Source organism: Prunus dulcis, chromosome 1 (genome assembly GCF_902201215.1).
Source record: "Prunus dulcis chromosome 1, ALMONDv2, whole genome shotgun sequence".
NCBI lineage: Eukaryota > Viridiplantae > Streptophyta > Magnoliopsida > Rosales > Rosaceae > Prunus > Prunus dulcis.
The window spans coordinates 38,546,344-38,561,975 of NC_047650.1; the positions used below are offsets into that span (position 1 = coordinate 38,546,344).

General features: G+C 35.9%; 2 protein-coding genes across 2 annotated transcripts; one reads left to right on the plus strand and one right to left on the minus strand.

Annotated features, from left to right (window-relative positions):
- Positions 1-4,124: 4,124 nt before the first annotated feature.
- Positions 4,125-7,164, minus strand: LOC117615219 (probable glucan 1,3-beta-glucosidase A). Its single transcript, XM_034344260.1, has 8 exons — positions 6,918-7,164; positions 6,693-6,812; positions 6,386-6,583; positions 6,146-6,307; positions 5,716-5,885; positions 5,211-5,366; positions 4,610-4,962; positions 4,125-4,445 (listed from the first exon to the last, which is right to left on the minus strand). Exons 1-8 carry the CDS (start codon positions 7,101-7,103, stop codon positions 4,261-4,263), a joined length of 1,530 nt encoding a protein of 509 aa, XP_034200151.1. The 5' UTR covers positions 7,104-7,164; the 3' UTR covers positions 4,125-4,260.
- Positions 7,165-11,488: 4,324 nt separating this feature from the next.
- LOC117632897 (pollen-specific protein C13-like) lies at positions 11,489-13,044 on the plus strand. Its single transcript, XM_034366516.1, has 2 exons — positions 11,489-11,789; positions 12,517-13,044. The coding sequence occupies exons 1-2, from the start codon at positions 11,636-11,638 to the stop codon at positions 12,840-12,842; spliced, it is 480 nt and encodes a 159-aa protein (XP_034222407.1). The 5' UTR covers positions 11,489-11,635; the 3' UTR covers positions 12,843-13,044.
- The last annotated feature ends 2,588 nt before the right edge of the window (positions 13,045-15,632 follow it).

Genomic DNA, 15,632 nt, shown 5'->3' on the forward strand with positions numbered 1-15,632 from the left:
CTTTTCCGTCGCACAAAACCAAATTTCCGTCGCGCAATCACGTGTCGACATCTATTTTTTGCGCGACGAAACAAATTATTCGTCGCACAAAATTCCGTCGCGCATGTACAATATAGCGTCGCGCAAACTACACATTTAGTCGCGCAAAAGAAACTAATTCGTCGCGCAAGAGTGCACCGCTATTACACTTTACGCGACGACGGAATTTCCGTCGCGCAAAAACCCACCTGTATATTGGCGCCAAAAAAAAGTTTCCCTCGTGTTCTTACGCGACGGTTTATGGTTTCGTCGCGCTAAGTTTTCTTTTGAGACGAAAACTATCGTCGCGCAAAATTTTTTTACCGCCATAATAGGCGCCAATTTTCTGTCCATCTTTGCGCGACGAAAATTTGGTATTGTCGCGCAATGTTGTCATTCGCGACGATCTTTATCGTCGCGCAAGATTTTGGCGCCATAACATGGACTCTGCCACTTTTGTGCGACGAAATATATTTACGTCGCGCATAGCCTCTTTCCCGCGACGAAATTATTTGTCGCGCTAGTTTTCTGTACTTTGCGCGACGGAGAATTGTTTTCGTCGCAAAAGTGCTCTTTGCGCGACAAAACTCTGTTCGTCGCGCAAAATTCCGTCGCGCAAATAGTAAATCGTAGTAGTGACAACAAACGATTGAAATATCCAAGTAGCTCAAAATAATACCTTTTTGAATTCTGCTTATATCGTGGTATTCAAGTAAACTGATGCACCAATCTTGAAGGAGGTCCCAATAAAATGTAAATATACCATTGCAATGTGGTTAAAAAAGGATTTAGCTTCCTACTTCAGTTGAAGTTGTTACCTAGGTCCTATAAAAATAAGACTTTTATGATAAGGAAACCCTAAGAGAGACACTAAGAGAGGGTGACCAAGGATGAGAGAGAGAGATTAAGAATTAGGGTTTACAAAAAGGGTGATATTTGTAAAAATTTGCTTACTTTAACTAGTTTGATTTAATATGTAAACTATTTTTTATGGTTCTAGTCTTTTTCTTTTGTAATGAACAAATATATAGTTGTATCGTTCTTATCTCTATCTATTTGGATTTAAGAGAGCAAAAGTGTGAATCATTGTAGTTTTTTTTTTGGTTTAATACAAGTGAGACTAAGGATGAGAGATTTGAACAGAAATGCACAGTATTTACTATTAACGATTCAAACTATACGCTTTTTGTTGTTTGTGTGATTATCATCACTATTATGACGTGATTACACATATATTATTCATGAAATCGTTACCATTTTAAAAGAGGTTTTAATAAACTAGGTCTCATTTAAAGTCTTCTCCGTACTTTGCATTCTCTCAGAGAACAGTGAAGAGTGAAGATATATCGAATATAAAGTGAGATATATTTTATATGGGAATTCAGCCAATTCTTTTAATGTGGAGAATATGCTCTTAACACAATATGCACAAAATGCTATAGCAAGTGACATTCAAATAAGATTATTTGCATATCGTGCCCAGAGCCTAATTAGCAGAAGGGGAACATATGCAAAATTATAATATTCTATTTGGTCACTTTTTCTTAAGGAATTAATATCTCTAGGATTTACTTTTCATTTAGATATTGTTCCTTTCTAGCTCTACACACTACAGACAAGGTTTTGCTTAGGCCTACACACTTCAATTTATAACCCTTTTTTTTCTTCTTCTTTTAACAATTAATGTAGCTAATACAGGAATGGCTTTGTCTATCGACATTATAGAACATTCTTACTTCTTCTGAGTTGCATTATTGCAGAGACTTCCTCAATTCATTTCATGCACGTCTACTCCAAGACAAAGTGTGTTTCTGTCTATGCTTTTCTTATAAGTAAACAAATGAAAATTATAATTATCTCGAAGAAAAAAATGTCAATAAGGAAGAAAAATGATCTTATTGTTACTGGGTTGAAAATGAATTTCTTGTAAGACTTCTAGTTTTTTTTAAAAAAAATTTAAATTTAAATATATATAATTTTGATGTAAGACTTGTAGCTTTAGTTGTAGAATATTTATCTCACATTATAAATTAATTACTAATTTTATTTCGGTAGTAGAAAAAATGACTACGATTTACTCCCTCGTTGATTACAAAATTTTAATTATATATTAATTGAACTTAGATATTTTTAAACCTAAAACGACTGAATTGACTACTCGAAACCTCATGCCTTGAAACCTCTTGTGAAATTTGGGTTTATAGTTCTTATATCAACCCCTGTAAGAGTGCGATATAGATGGAGAAAATTGAATGGCACTATGGACAAAAAGAGGTAACTGTCACTTCATGGTGGGAGAAAGTTTTGTAGCTCTTTGTGCCAGATTTTCTATGGCTGTTAAAATCGAAGTTGGATGTGTCCCAATTGACCAATACTCATAATCATTGCCAGATGTAGAAATCACTATGAACATACGCATCAGGCCTCTTGAACGTGGGACCGATTTATACCAGTGGTCCATCTAAACTTTGGAGGAGCCTACACAACATGTGAACAGCTCACATAAAGTTGAGACGTCCAAATGCTAGCTATAGTTTTCTTTTTAATAATTGGCCTAAAACTTGTTAAGCAAATAGCTTTCTTAGCACCTACGAATATCTTCACCAAGTGGGCATTTACAAGTAATTTCCTTCCATTTTCAATGTCTAGTAAGAAGAGTAGAGCACTCACCATCATAACCAAAATATCCTCCATAACATAACACTAGCACCGGACCAAAACCGGCCATTCCAAAATTATATCTTCACGCAACTACTTATGGAAAAATATCCTATACACGTGGTTTACAAGTAATTATACGTGTCTGGAGTTTACTTGAATCTCAAATAAATAATTGCACGTATATGAAGTTTTCTAAGATGAAAAAGAAAAAAAAAAACGTAAGTAGAAATATATTCTAAATTTGGTTTTTGATGTATTAATAAAAAAATGTGTTTCCCACCAACATGTTGGGCACGAGCAAAACTTTTTGATGCCTGTGTAAAGGCTATACCTAAATTATTATTGCCTATACTGTCATTTCCAATTGCAATGGGGACACCACTTGAGTTTGTTGCTCAAATCCCATTTGTGGGGTAAAAGGTTTGATGCACCCAACAAACACATAATTGGAAGCACCTAAAGTTTTTCATCATGTGTGATTCAGTAGTACCATATATAATATATATTACCCCTCATGTTTCACTCTGCTGGGCTGCCAATTGATTCTCTTAGGTAAAATAAACTTTATTTATTTCCACTACTCATGAATAAAAGTAAGTACAAGATTGATCTTATTGAGCTATCAATCAATAAATAGATACTTAAAACGAATCCAAGAGAGTGAAAGAAATGAATATGTTAGAATTTTGGTGACTGAAATCATGACAAATCCAAAACAGCCCCAACTGGCAACTTGGCTAGATTTTTGTGTAAAGAGCTGCTACGTGAGTCGCGCTGTAAATCCTTTTTGTGTATATCCAAACCCTTACGATACAAAACTGTAAAGTTCATCAAACAGAAGTGGATCCTACATGTTTATTTGTAAGTTTTTGATGCAATGTGTTACACAATCACACAATATAAAGGTGTTATAATATAGATAAACGATTGATATGTCATAAATTTAGAATACGGTATTAATTTAGGTGTTACCATTACACCGAAAAATTACTCATATATAAGATGAAAGAGCATAAGATAATCAGGTTCAGCAAGTTGAAAGTTGAACGGGTTCCAAAATATGGACATCCAATATAGCTTCTATTTTGGTGGGGAATAGGAAAGTAAAAAAAGTTCTTTAGTGGTAGGGAATAAATGGTTTTGGGTCTGTCTAACTTAGCCCAATAGAGCTTCTATTTTGACTAATGCATTTGGTTTCCGAGTCATTATATAATGAGGGTCTTCATATAAGATCCTATTTTTTAACCGTTGAATTAAACTAATCAATTTGATTTAACGCACTATAAAATTCTACTTGTTTGCCCTTTATTGCTTGCTGGGTTTTTACACTTCACCTGTTTGCTTCAACCCTTCAATTCCATAAACATGAGTTTATGTTTTTTTAGTTTTGAGAAACTGTTATTGCTTATTGATACAGTCATAAAATACCTTTTATTGCTGTCATGTCACAGAATTAATAGATCCTAGCAGCACAACAATTCTTATTGATTTTGAATAATTTGGACGTCAGAGGGACCCAAATTGAATTAAGCTTAGCTTACAGTATAGAGGCGCCATGCATATATTGATGTTACAATCTAATTAAGTTAGCTTTATATAACCATTCTTTATCATCCACTCAAGACTCCAATGCTTATTGACGTTCTTAAGAGTCCAATAAGCCCACCCAAATGTTGCTCTCGCCCATACTTCCAATTGAGCATTTGCAAATCTTTGGTAATCTTCCTTTGTTGCCCCTGTAACTTTCCACTCAGCGACCCATTCACCTGCAAAACCATAATTTGGTCACAATCCACATTCTAAAATCCACAAGCAAACAAATATAGCATTAGGGTTATCACTAGCAATTTTCGCACTCCTTGTTTAATGCGATAAGCTAAACTAGAAGTGCCAAAATCGAAAATCACTACAGTTAGGTCATGTCACGTACCAACAAAAGTGAGAGGGCCATTTGATGTGGTAACATAATTCAATTCCTGGGACCGATTGGTGTGGATGAAGTCTATGTTCTGTTGGACAGTCAAGTTGTCAAAAGCGCTCACAAAGAGGCTATAGTAATGGACATCAATCACAGAACCCTTTAAGCCATTGGCAAGTGGGAACAGCTCCCTTGACTCCATTGGTCCTAGCCTGTTTGAAAACACCACATATGCTGTGGAGGAGTGCTTGCGAACGGCAGCATAACCAGCCTTGTAGAACTTGGTCACGTTCTGTAGAGATACTCCTGGGGAGAAAGGCTCGTTGATGAGCTCAACTGCATATAGGCTTGGGCTCCTAGCATACCTACAATTGTAACCATAGGATAAGATTAGACTGCTATTTGGAGTAACGCTCTCTTTTCAAATTTATGTTACTAGATAAATGTTTATATTGTCAGACTGTTAATCTGCATCACACATTGATCGTGCAAAATTTAACCTGAATCACTCATCTATATTTACAATTTGACAATATAAACAATACATAAAATTGTTAATAAATACGGTACCTATAATTTTATTCTAAAGTTAGTTGGGTTCTAGTGTATTTACCTGGCACTTAAGAAATCAATGACATCAACTGTCTGCTGTATGTTTTCATCTGTTTGGCCCCATTCCTGAGAGCCATCTCTAGAAGCACTGTGTTCAAAACCATTTTGAGATCCTGGTGCTGCATGGAGGTCAATTATGACCTTTAATCCATATCTCCTGCAAAGTGTGAACATTTTTGTGTTAAGCCAATTTGTGACTTTTCTCAACGCAGAAACAGGAAGTGGTTCTGCAAAGTGGGACTGGACCATCTCAACATTGTTTGGGTTGGATTTTGAGTTGGGTCTAAAAAACTCGACCACTACTTTTGTTTGTTTGTTTTTGTTTTTCTTAATATTCGTCCTGGACCTATGCAGCTAAAAAGGTCTTGGACACGATGATTCCAACCATCTTCTAAAAGTAAGAATATTTGGGCAAATGTGTAAAGATGCAGAATATATATATATATATATATATGTACATATTATTAAAAATTAATAAGTAAATAAAGAAGAAGAGTAAAACATACTGTGCCCACAAGAAGGCTTTGTCTAACGCTAGCAAGGAACCACCAACATAAGGGTCAGGGGGCGTTGGATCACTTGCAATCCACCAACCAACTGGTATTCTCACAGCATTTAATCCATTTGTTTTTATGAAGTGGAAGTCATCTTCAACTATGAATGTGTTCCAATGCTCCTGAATACACATTTCAGGCAATGAATCTTGTCACATATATATAAATCCCTAAAAACATGTTGTAATTACTACTACTAATTAGACCGTCCATCATGTTGATTCTTGCTCGAATATGTGGTTGAGATTTACAGTTCAACTATATTAGCATATGTACGACAATATAAATCTGACAAGAAAACATTACTCTACTTATGTCCTAATAAGTTTGTTTTGACATAACGAAACAGAATATGAAGTTTTGTGTTGTCAATATCTCTTACCCGCATAACTTGTGGAGCCTTCTTTGGACCATAACCATTTGTTACTTGAAACTCTCCCTCCAATTTTCCAGAAAAGCTAATCACAAAAACAGATGGATCATTGTTTCCCCATCCACTGCCACTCCCTGCATAATCAGCTGTCACCAAATCCTCTGTCTTGGCCTGCATCCCCCAATCACACCATCACATTCTGTCTCAACAATCAAAACAAGAAAGATGAAACCAAACCAAATCAATCACCTGCAAGAAGAATCCATTGGGTGCTTTGATTCGAACCCGGCTCGAATCATTAGGCTTCCTTATGATCTCAAACGTCTCTGAGCTACCCGGTGTTTTCGAAACAGCCACCACCTGAGCTCCATTGCCTTTGACATCAAGCCCCACAAAATCTTTGTTGAAGACCCTGAAGTTAAATGTGGTCTCATTGATCCTCCACAGCTGCAACAAAATAATAACCAGCACCATGTAGATTCCTGTGAGCACGAACTATATACTAGAATATATTGACAATGCAAATCAACCAAAAAAAAACATGTCAAAATTTTACCCTAAATCTTTCCCAGCCTGAAGCTGATGTTCTGTTTGCAACTATGATGCTTCCTCCTCCTAACTCAGCAGCAAGATATTTCCCGGTTGTCACAGATTTAAACTGAAGTTCAGTTCCATCCTAAAACAATTAAAACGAAAAGAAAAAAAAAAAAAAAAACTATAACCAAAGTTGAAGATTCTATACAAGATATGAAATGATTAGCAAGATAGATAAATTAATAACCAAGAAATCTTTGTTGGGAATGCCATCGAAAAGAGACGGTTTGATCCAGCCTTCTGTGACCAGCCAGCCTCCAAGGTTAACAGCTTTTACTGGACCTGAATTGGGAGGCACTCTCCCACGAGAAAGAGACATGATAGAAATAAGGACAGCTGAGCTTAGCAGCCATGTCCTTGAGCTGAAAGCCATTGGTTTGTTTATGTTTGTTTGTGTCGTATGCCAGGCATCTGTGGCTGGAAGACTTGTATAAGATAAGAGATTGAGGAGTGAGAAATGGAATGGATATATAGCAGGAGTCAAATATCAACCAAAAAATACAAATTTTGACCAATATTTAGGAGTTTTGAAAACTTCTTTTAGGATGCCATAGGTGCAGTTTAGAATCCTGGAAAGCTGCTATATTTTCTATATTTTAATGCCGCATTTTGAATTATTTTACAAGATTTGCAGAATACAATGATGGATACAGAGTACATATGCCTATCAGGTTAGACTTTGCCTTGCTGAATAGGAGGCATTTAGAACCAAAATTTTCAGCCAATATATTCGGTGCCTACACAAAGATTTCTAGAAAGTCAGCGCAGGGTTTTCCCTATAATCACAGAGAAATGCTCGAAAGCAGAGTTTGTGCAGAAGTTTGAAGGGCATTTCAGTGTGCTTCAGCAAAAATTAAATAAAGACATTGCCGGCTCATAAGCACATATGCTGAAACCACTTTTGTAAGTACTTAAAAAATACAAAGAGTTTATAGCTTAAGTAGTTAAGAACATTCGAGTCACCCAATATCGATTGTATCCAAAATAAAAAAATACACTTAAAATTTTTATTAAAAATTGAAGTGTTTCCTACAAACGGACTTTAAAGCCCTTTTCGATGAGCACCTATGATTTCCAAACAAAAATTAAAAAGGAATTATATAATCCATAAATACTTCTAAATTTTTTTACCACGTGTATGCAAACCTATTCTCTCTCTCTCTCTCTCTCTCTCTCTCTCTCTCTCTCTCTCTCGTAATGGTACTTCTTTTTTTAATATTGGAAGAAGTCTCATTCGAATATTTTCCCTCAATTGTTATAAATAAAAAAAACTATATAAATGAGAATTGTCTTGAGTCTCCCTCTCTCTTTTGACCTTGTAATCACTGGTTACAAAAAACTTCCTCTTTGTTTTTCCTATTAAAGCATTAGGAAACACAGAAACGTGCACTGGTTTATCACCCTAAGTTCGAACGTAAAGAGACCTCCATCCAAATCATACTTCATATAACAATGCATAGATTTGTAGGATTCATCTATGACGTCAATTTGTATGATCCGAATCCCTCTAATTTTTTTTTTTCCTTGTTATGTTTAAAGCGATTCCAATTGGATCAGAAGCTTCCAACCAAATCCATAAGATTCAACATCTTTTTTCAAGCAAAGCAGAGGTAGGAGAAGTTTGAAGTTTAGGATATTCAATATTCGAGGTGTTTTTCTTTAATGCGAAGCTTTTATTAGCTTTAATTGTAGAGAACTTATTTTTCATACTAACAAGAAAAGTCCAACTTTCAAATATTACCAAAATAATGTTCCAAGTTCGAAATACTAGCCAAGCCTAAATGCAAGGCTCTCTGCTGGCTTATGGATGCTTTAAGCTTTAGTTATAGAGTATTTATTTTCCACATACTCAACAACTTGTTATCCTTGGAAATTCTGTACAAAATAATTGACATGAAGACTTTAATTGGTCAACTAGAACAACTTGTTATATTTTCGGTGGAAATTTTGTATATGGGTTAACCATGTGTGGTTACTGTGCTTTCATATTTGTATTATCCTTTGAGGATATTCGTATTTGTCCTTGTGCTGATGGTATTTGTGCCTAATTTATGATTACAATTATTTTTTTCTTTCTAAATATAAAAAATCAAAAATAAAAATTTTAGTGGTGGTAACCTACCAATTTGAAGTGAGGAAAAAGGGCAAACGAATTAAGAATCATTTATATGGGGTTGAACCTGTCCGATTATCATTTACTTTATCCGATGTTCAAAATAATATTCAAATATTAATGATTAATGAAATGGAGCTACTAAAAGTTCATTTCTCGCTAGTTTATGTTTAGGAGCTTCTAATGATCTCCTTATTTTAACATTCTCTCTAAAGTTCAACGTAGAAGCGCACATTTAGCCCGTTAGAAATGCTGTAAACATATTCCAAGCTTTGCTCATTAGTTGACTACTTATGAAAAGGTTCCTTGGTTGACTTGTATTGTATTCTTCTAGACCACTATAAAGGTTTAGGGTTTAAACTCCATTTAAGATCACAAAAAGGCAGACAGTTGAGTGGAAAGGGAAATGGGGTTTGTTTACTGCTTAATTATGAAGAGGTTTGAAAATAAAAATGAAGCATCGATCATCTTTGATCGATACAAAGTCAAACTCACTTTTTGCAACTAGTAACTGATAACACAAAGTCACAAAACATTAATGTAAGATTGCCCTGTGGAGACTTCAAGCAAGCAAATCGTTGGTGTTGATCATTCAACCAAATTCTTATTTCACATACCACTAAAGCGACTTCTCGTAAATTAAATTTGACAAGTTCAAAATAGTGATATGAAGAGAAATATTTTCTTAAGAAATAAGTGGATATATTATGTCACATCCCGGAATCAACTCCGCCGTAGCACGATATTGTCCGCTTTGGGCCCCTCTCTCTGCCCTCACGATTTTGTTTCTGGGAACTCACGAGCAACTTCCCAGTGGGTCACCCATCCTGGGATTGCTCCAGCCCCCAACTCGCTTAACTTCGGAGTTCCTACGACTCCGAAGCCAGTGAGCTCCCAAAAGGCCTCGTGCTAGATGGATGCGGGTATGCACATATCAGGCACATCACCCCCTCTCCGTTGGTTGATGTGGGATCTTACATATTACCTATCATCGAATATTAATATAGTTTCGTATTACTACATAGATGAAGAGCATAGTCTAATAAAGGGTTCTTGATAACATAAGATGGTTAAGAAATGAATATTACCGTATAAGGTTCACATTTTTTATTTTTTATGACATATAAGGGTTCAAGTTGAAATGGCCAATCCTCTAAAGATGCAAAGAACAAGGTCATTGATCTTTTTTTTTTTTTTTTTTTGAAACATGATCATTAATCAATTCAATGACAAGAAGGAATCAAGGCCAAAGAAAATCTTTTAGTAAATAAACTTAGATTTGCTTTTATCTTCTTTTGTTTAACAGGAACATTCTGTCAGTATCAAAATATATAAAACTAAGTGGCTTCCCAAATTTCCATTAGATTGTCTCCACTTAAACACCACGATATAGGTTGCCGTCTAGAATATATCCATAAAAAAAACATAAGGCCTGCTCCAGTACAACGCATTCACAACTTCCAGAGATTTTCAAATCTTGTATGCTGTTTTTGTTTTTCGTTTTTTCCTCATTTGCTGCCAATGATCAATATGGCACGTGCTATTGTGGCCTGCACCCCTGCAGGACAGTTGGCAAGTAGAGATTTCCACCATTCAACTTCCCTCGGAAATTGAAATTTTAAGATCCTGGGTTGACTCGGTTTTTATTGGGCTAGTTTCATCATCACTATAATATGAAGGTTTTATAAATCGACTCAAAAAAGCATTCAATAAGGAGAGAAGCTTGAATGAGGGGTTATAACTTATAATAAGAGAATCTTTGATAGTCGTTCGATTTAGTGACGTTCGATCTACCAAACAAAATTTTAACTTTACATTGATTGTAGCGATATGTAAATTTAAAAATTTGTGATCGGAGTTGGTAGGTGAGTGATTTTTTATTCATAACAAAGTGATATTTTAAATCAATCTAATGTATTGAGAGGAAGATAGTGTAAAAAGAGCAACTATTCTAACCCACATATGCAAACAAACAGGTGGGATTTATTGATGAAATCGTTAATTCAAAAACTCGAATATATATTATCGCTAATTTTCAAACCAAAAAAAAAAAAACTTGAATATATTAATGTATTTGTGCTCAAAAAGTGATTATGTGGCCCATTATGTAGTGTAATGGACTTTTGTTTTGGGCCTAAAACACTGTGAAAGATGAGGGCTTGCTCCACACAGTAAGGGCTTTAGAGCCCACCAGACCCTTTTCTATTAATTTCCATTTGTTTTTTTGTCCGATTTATTTCCATTTTTTATTCGATTTATTTCCATTATTTAAAAAAACACGCTACATCCTATAGTCAATACGCGGTCGTTTCACAGCACATTACCAGTTCACCACTTTACTGCTTTCACAAGCTTCCAAAAGCATGAGCCCCCATGTGACCACCGACAGCGCCAGCTGCCCTTAATCACAAGCCCAGTTCTTTCCTCTGCGCCCGTTCGCCCCATGTCTCCTTGCAATCGCCAATACCCTTTCCCCACCCAACACTTTCAACACATTCAAATTACCACAAAACCGATGTTCACTACGTGGCACTATCCTATTCGTTTGAAAAGGCGGTGTAATAGTTTCGGCAAGTAGAGGAGAGCCCTCTTTACGCGGTTTAGGGCAATCAATTGTCCGCCTATTGCTGAACTTTTTCCCACTAATGCCACTACTCGTTGCGTTGCCTTTTATCATCAAATATCATCATCACGTTGCCTCTTGACTCTCCTCTCTTCATATATCACTCTTTATCTTCTCCCTCAAATCTCTGTAAAAACAAAAGAAAGACTCAAACTTCAAAAGGTTTTCAATGGCGAAGTTGATTGTGCTGTTTGCTCTGTGTGTGCTTCCGGCTCTGGCCGTCGCCACCCGTCCCATGAGGACCCCATTCACGGTGGAAGGAAGGGTCTTCTGTGACCCTTGCCGTGCTGGGTTTGAGACCTCAGCCACCACCTACATTCCCGGTAAGCATTTTTACTCTGGTTTTGTTTTTCCATTTTGGGTTTTGGTTATGTGGGTTTTTTGTTGATGGTTTAGAATTTCGATCTAACTCGCTAGATCTGGAAGGGTTCTTTGTTTGCTTTGTAATTTGAAGTGAAAGATGGGTTTTGTACTTTCAGATCTTACTGGGTTTGGACCTGGTGGACTGTAGATGGTCAAAATGTTGACGCTTTAGGATTCTTGTGTGCAGATAAATAAAGAACCCATCTCAGAAAAATTATTGAAAATTAAGACCCAAGAAATTGTTTTGAGAAAAAAGAATTCTTGTAAGTAAGCCCAAGCATTGTGGGAGTGTACATACTAGCATACAATTTGAGGATGCTAAGGGCATCAAAACAAATGGCTACAGTGTTTCATCATATCTAGGTTCAGTCTCAACTGCATTTATGTCTTAACACATTGTTATGACATCGATTCGTGACTAAAATTGGGGAAAGGTTTGGTGACTCGATGGTTATTGATACAATTTTATTCTCCTATTTGACATAGGTAGTGGCAAATTGACAACTAGTTTTGGATATCAATTTAGGGTGCATAGCTGCTTTAGTATTGTCTTGGGATTGGTTGTATTTATCCTCAGTGTTATTGATTATTTGAAGTGATATTTGATAAGGAATAGGAAGAAACTGCTATGAATCTATGATTTGTACATTTCCGTTGACAAGTTTTATTTGGTGATGTTCGTATCAGGTGCCACTGTTAGACTAGAGTGCAGAGACAGGAAGACCATGGATATCCGATACACCAAAGAAGGGAGAACTGACTCAACAGGAACCTACAAGATCCCCGTCACAGAGGACCATGAGGACCAGTTTTGTGATGCTGTCCTTGTTAGCAGCTCCCGGAAGGACTGTGCGGCAGCTGCCCCAGGGCGTGACCGTGCACGTGTCATCCTCACCGGCTACAATGGCATTGCATCATACAACCGTTTTGCCAATGCAATGGGGTTCATGAAGAATGAAGCCGTGTCTGGTTGTGCCCAGATTCTCAAGCAATTGCAGGAGTTCGACGAGTAGATGTGGTTTGAGTTCCTAGAATGTGTCTAGTTTTAAAGCTTTGCTCGGCTTGCCCTGCCAATGTTTGCTACCATTTGTTGGTTTGTTTATCTCAACATCGATTTTATTTGCTAATACTCTCTTAAACTATATTACAAGGTCTCTTCTGGCCTGGAAATTGTTAAATAATATTATTAATTATTGATTAAATTGATTTTCCCAATGGATTTGAATCGAATGTGATACTGATACATTGCATAGAAATTGTCAGCGAAGGATTAAAGCATGCAATCTGATTAGCACGCCAAGCCTAGTGATTAGCATCTTGAAGTTGAGCTTTCCAAATTGTGTTCTTAAGGCGCAAAGGAAAAGTCGTCCCAAGCAAATGTCTGTAAATATATTGTGTTTATATGGGCTCAACGGCTGGACTTTAGTCCTTCAAAATTTGGACTGGGCCTTGATAAATATGGGTCGGCCCAAGTCTCACATATGACACAAATAAATAATAGTTTTCCTGGTGGGTGGATAAGTGGGTTTTTAAAAAAAAAATAAAAAATAAAAAAATATAAACGATATTTTATTTTAATGAATTTAAACTATGGAAGGGGAATTCGAACTCGGATGCAAAGTATGGAGTACATTCGCTCTAGTCAACTTGACTAAAACCTGAGTGTGTTTTTTTAATTATAAAATATTTGAAAAGAGAGTTATATATCAAGCAATATCTTTAATTCATTCAAAAAATATTCATAATGTTCATGATTGTTCATAACCCTATTTCATGTTCTCTCCACAGAAGTCTTTAATGATGTCTCATTGCCATTGGGGTCTCGGTCAAAGATTCTAACACCCTCAAAATGAGGTTGGACTTTTTTCTCCAAGGATTAGGCCTAGACATTTATGAAAGGTCAAAATTATGAAAGCCCAAATTATGAACAAAAGGGCTTAATTTTTTCGAAGATGGTGCTCTATGTAGAATGGAAATGCTATAATGAAGAGGTTGTGTTGTGGGAGGGGTTCGATCCCACTATCTAATTCAAAAAATATATATATTGGACTTAAATTTTTTTAATGATTGAATTGTTAGATTGACATTCAACCCCCTTACCAAAATCTCCCTCATTGTAGCATCTCCCGAAGGCAGAGCCTTGGCCATTTTATAAACGGCTCAGCTCATGTTGTTTAAAATTGTCTATATCTATGGCATGTCTGAATGCAACTTCGGATGATTATATAGAGATTAATATTTTATCAGAGGTCGTAATGTCAGTTGAGTGACTAAATGGATTATAATCATCTAGTCGTAGGTACATTAATAAGCAGTAGGCATTAGAAGGTATGAAGATGGGCAACTTGGTTTTCATTGTAAGATTTATAATCATTTGAAGCTAACTCAATTAGGCAGGAAACAAGGTCACAAGGGGACGACTAATACACTTACATAAAAACGACCCTTTAGGAAAACTTACAAGTTTTGCTCTTTTGGTCATCTTTAAACCCTAATAATCTTGGTTTACTTCACCATTTCCACCCACCTTTCAATCATTTATGCCTAAGAATATGTTGATAAATACAAAAAATTCGAACTATATTAAGTGGTCAAAATAGGTTTTTCCACAACATCAATAGTTTTTTTTTTTTGGGGTTTAATTAATGTAGAATGAAGAATTCGAATCTAAAATCTCTTTTAATATTGAGAAAAAAGTGCCAATATATGAAGAGTTAGTCGGGAATACAATAGCCAGAGAATATGGTAAAATGGTTATGTAATTAAACCTAAAACACAACCCCTGAGGATGGCAAGCTTGAAGCTTTACTCTAAAGTCTAATAAAACCCACACGTTTCTCCAATTAGGGAAGAGAGGAACAATGCCAGAATATTCTTTGCACACCCAGCGCACTGATTTGAACCCCTCTCTTCCTTCCTTGTTGATTTGCCACGTGGTTAAATCTGGAACCGTTCAACATTGAACCAGTCCATTTCCAGATCTGATACAAATAATTGAATGCTGCTGATGGAGGAGGGGTTAGGTGTCACATGGTTGCATTGCATGTATTTGGTGTAACCATGCATAAGCTGTGTGAATAAGCAAAAGCAAGCACGTGTTATACATGCAAACACCAAATAAACCAGAGAGAAGATGTTCTTGACCGAGAGAGAGAGAGAGAGAGAGAGAGAGAGAGAGAGAGAGAGAGAGAGAGTTGTGTGTTGAGGTGGTGGAGGTAGGTGGTACTTTTAAATTGGTGACTTTGAAGGGTTGCTTTCTTTGTTATTTTTTTACCTTAAATCTGTGTTGCTAGCTGCACCTGCTGGTTATATGTATTTAAGAGGCCATGGCCCTTCCAACTACTCAAAAGCCAAAAATATTGTTGGCTTTATTTGAAAAATAAGACACCCATTTTGTCGCTCAAACTCTTAACTCATTTATAAATTACAAGGCTCATTTTCATGCACGGGCATAAAAGCTAAACCCTCTTGTGGTAGTGGTAGATGAGGCAACCTAATTTGGATCATGTAGTTTAAACACAAAATAATGGTAATAATAATTCTTTTTTATTATCAACATCAATTTTTTATTATTATTAGTTTCTATATACGCGCATCGCATATTCTAACGTGTTATTTATCCAAATTATGATATGAAATTTGTTATCCAAGTAATTAGCCGGTGTTTTATCTTCTCATCTCATATTAACCATGTAATTAAGTTCTATTATCTATGATAATAACAATTGAAATAAATAAAAAATTACTAATATTAGACAAAAGAAGAAAAAAATCAAAAGCAAAAGATTGAAGTCAAACAAGCC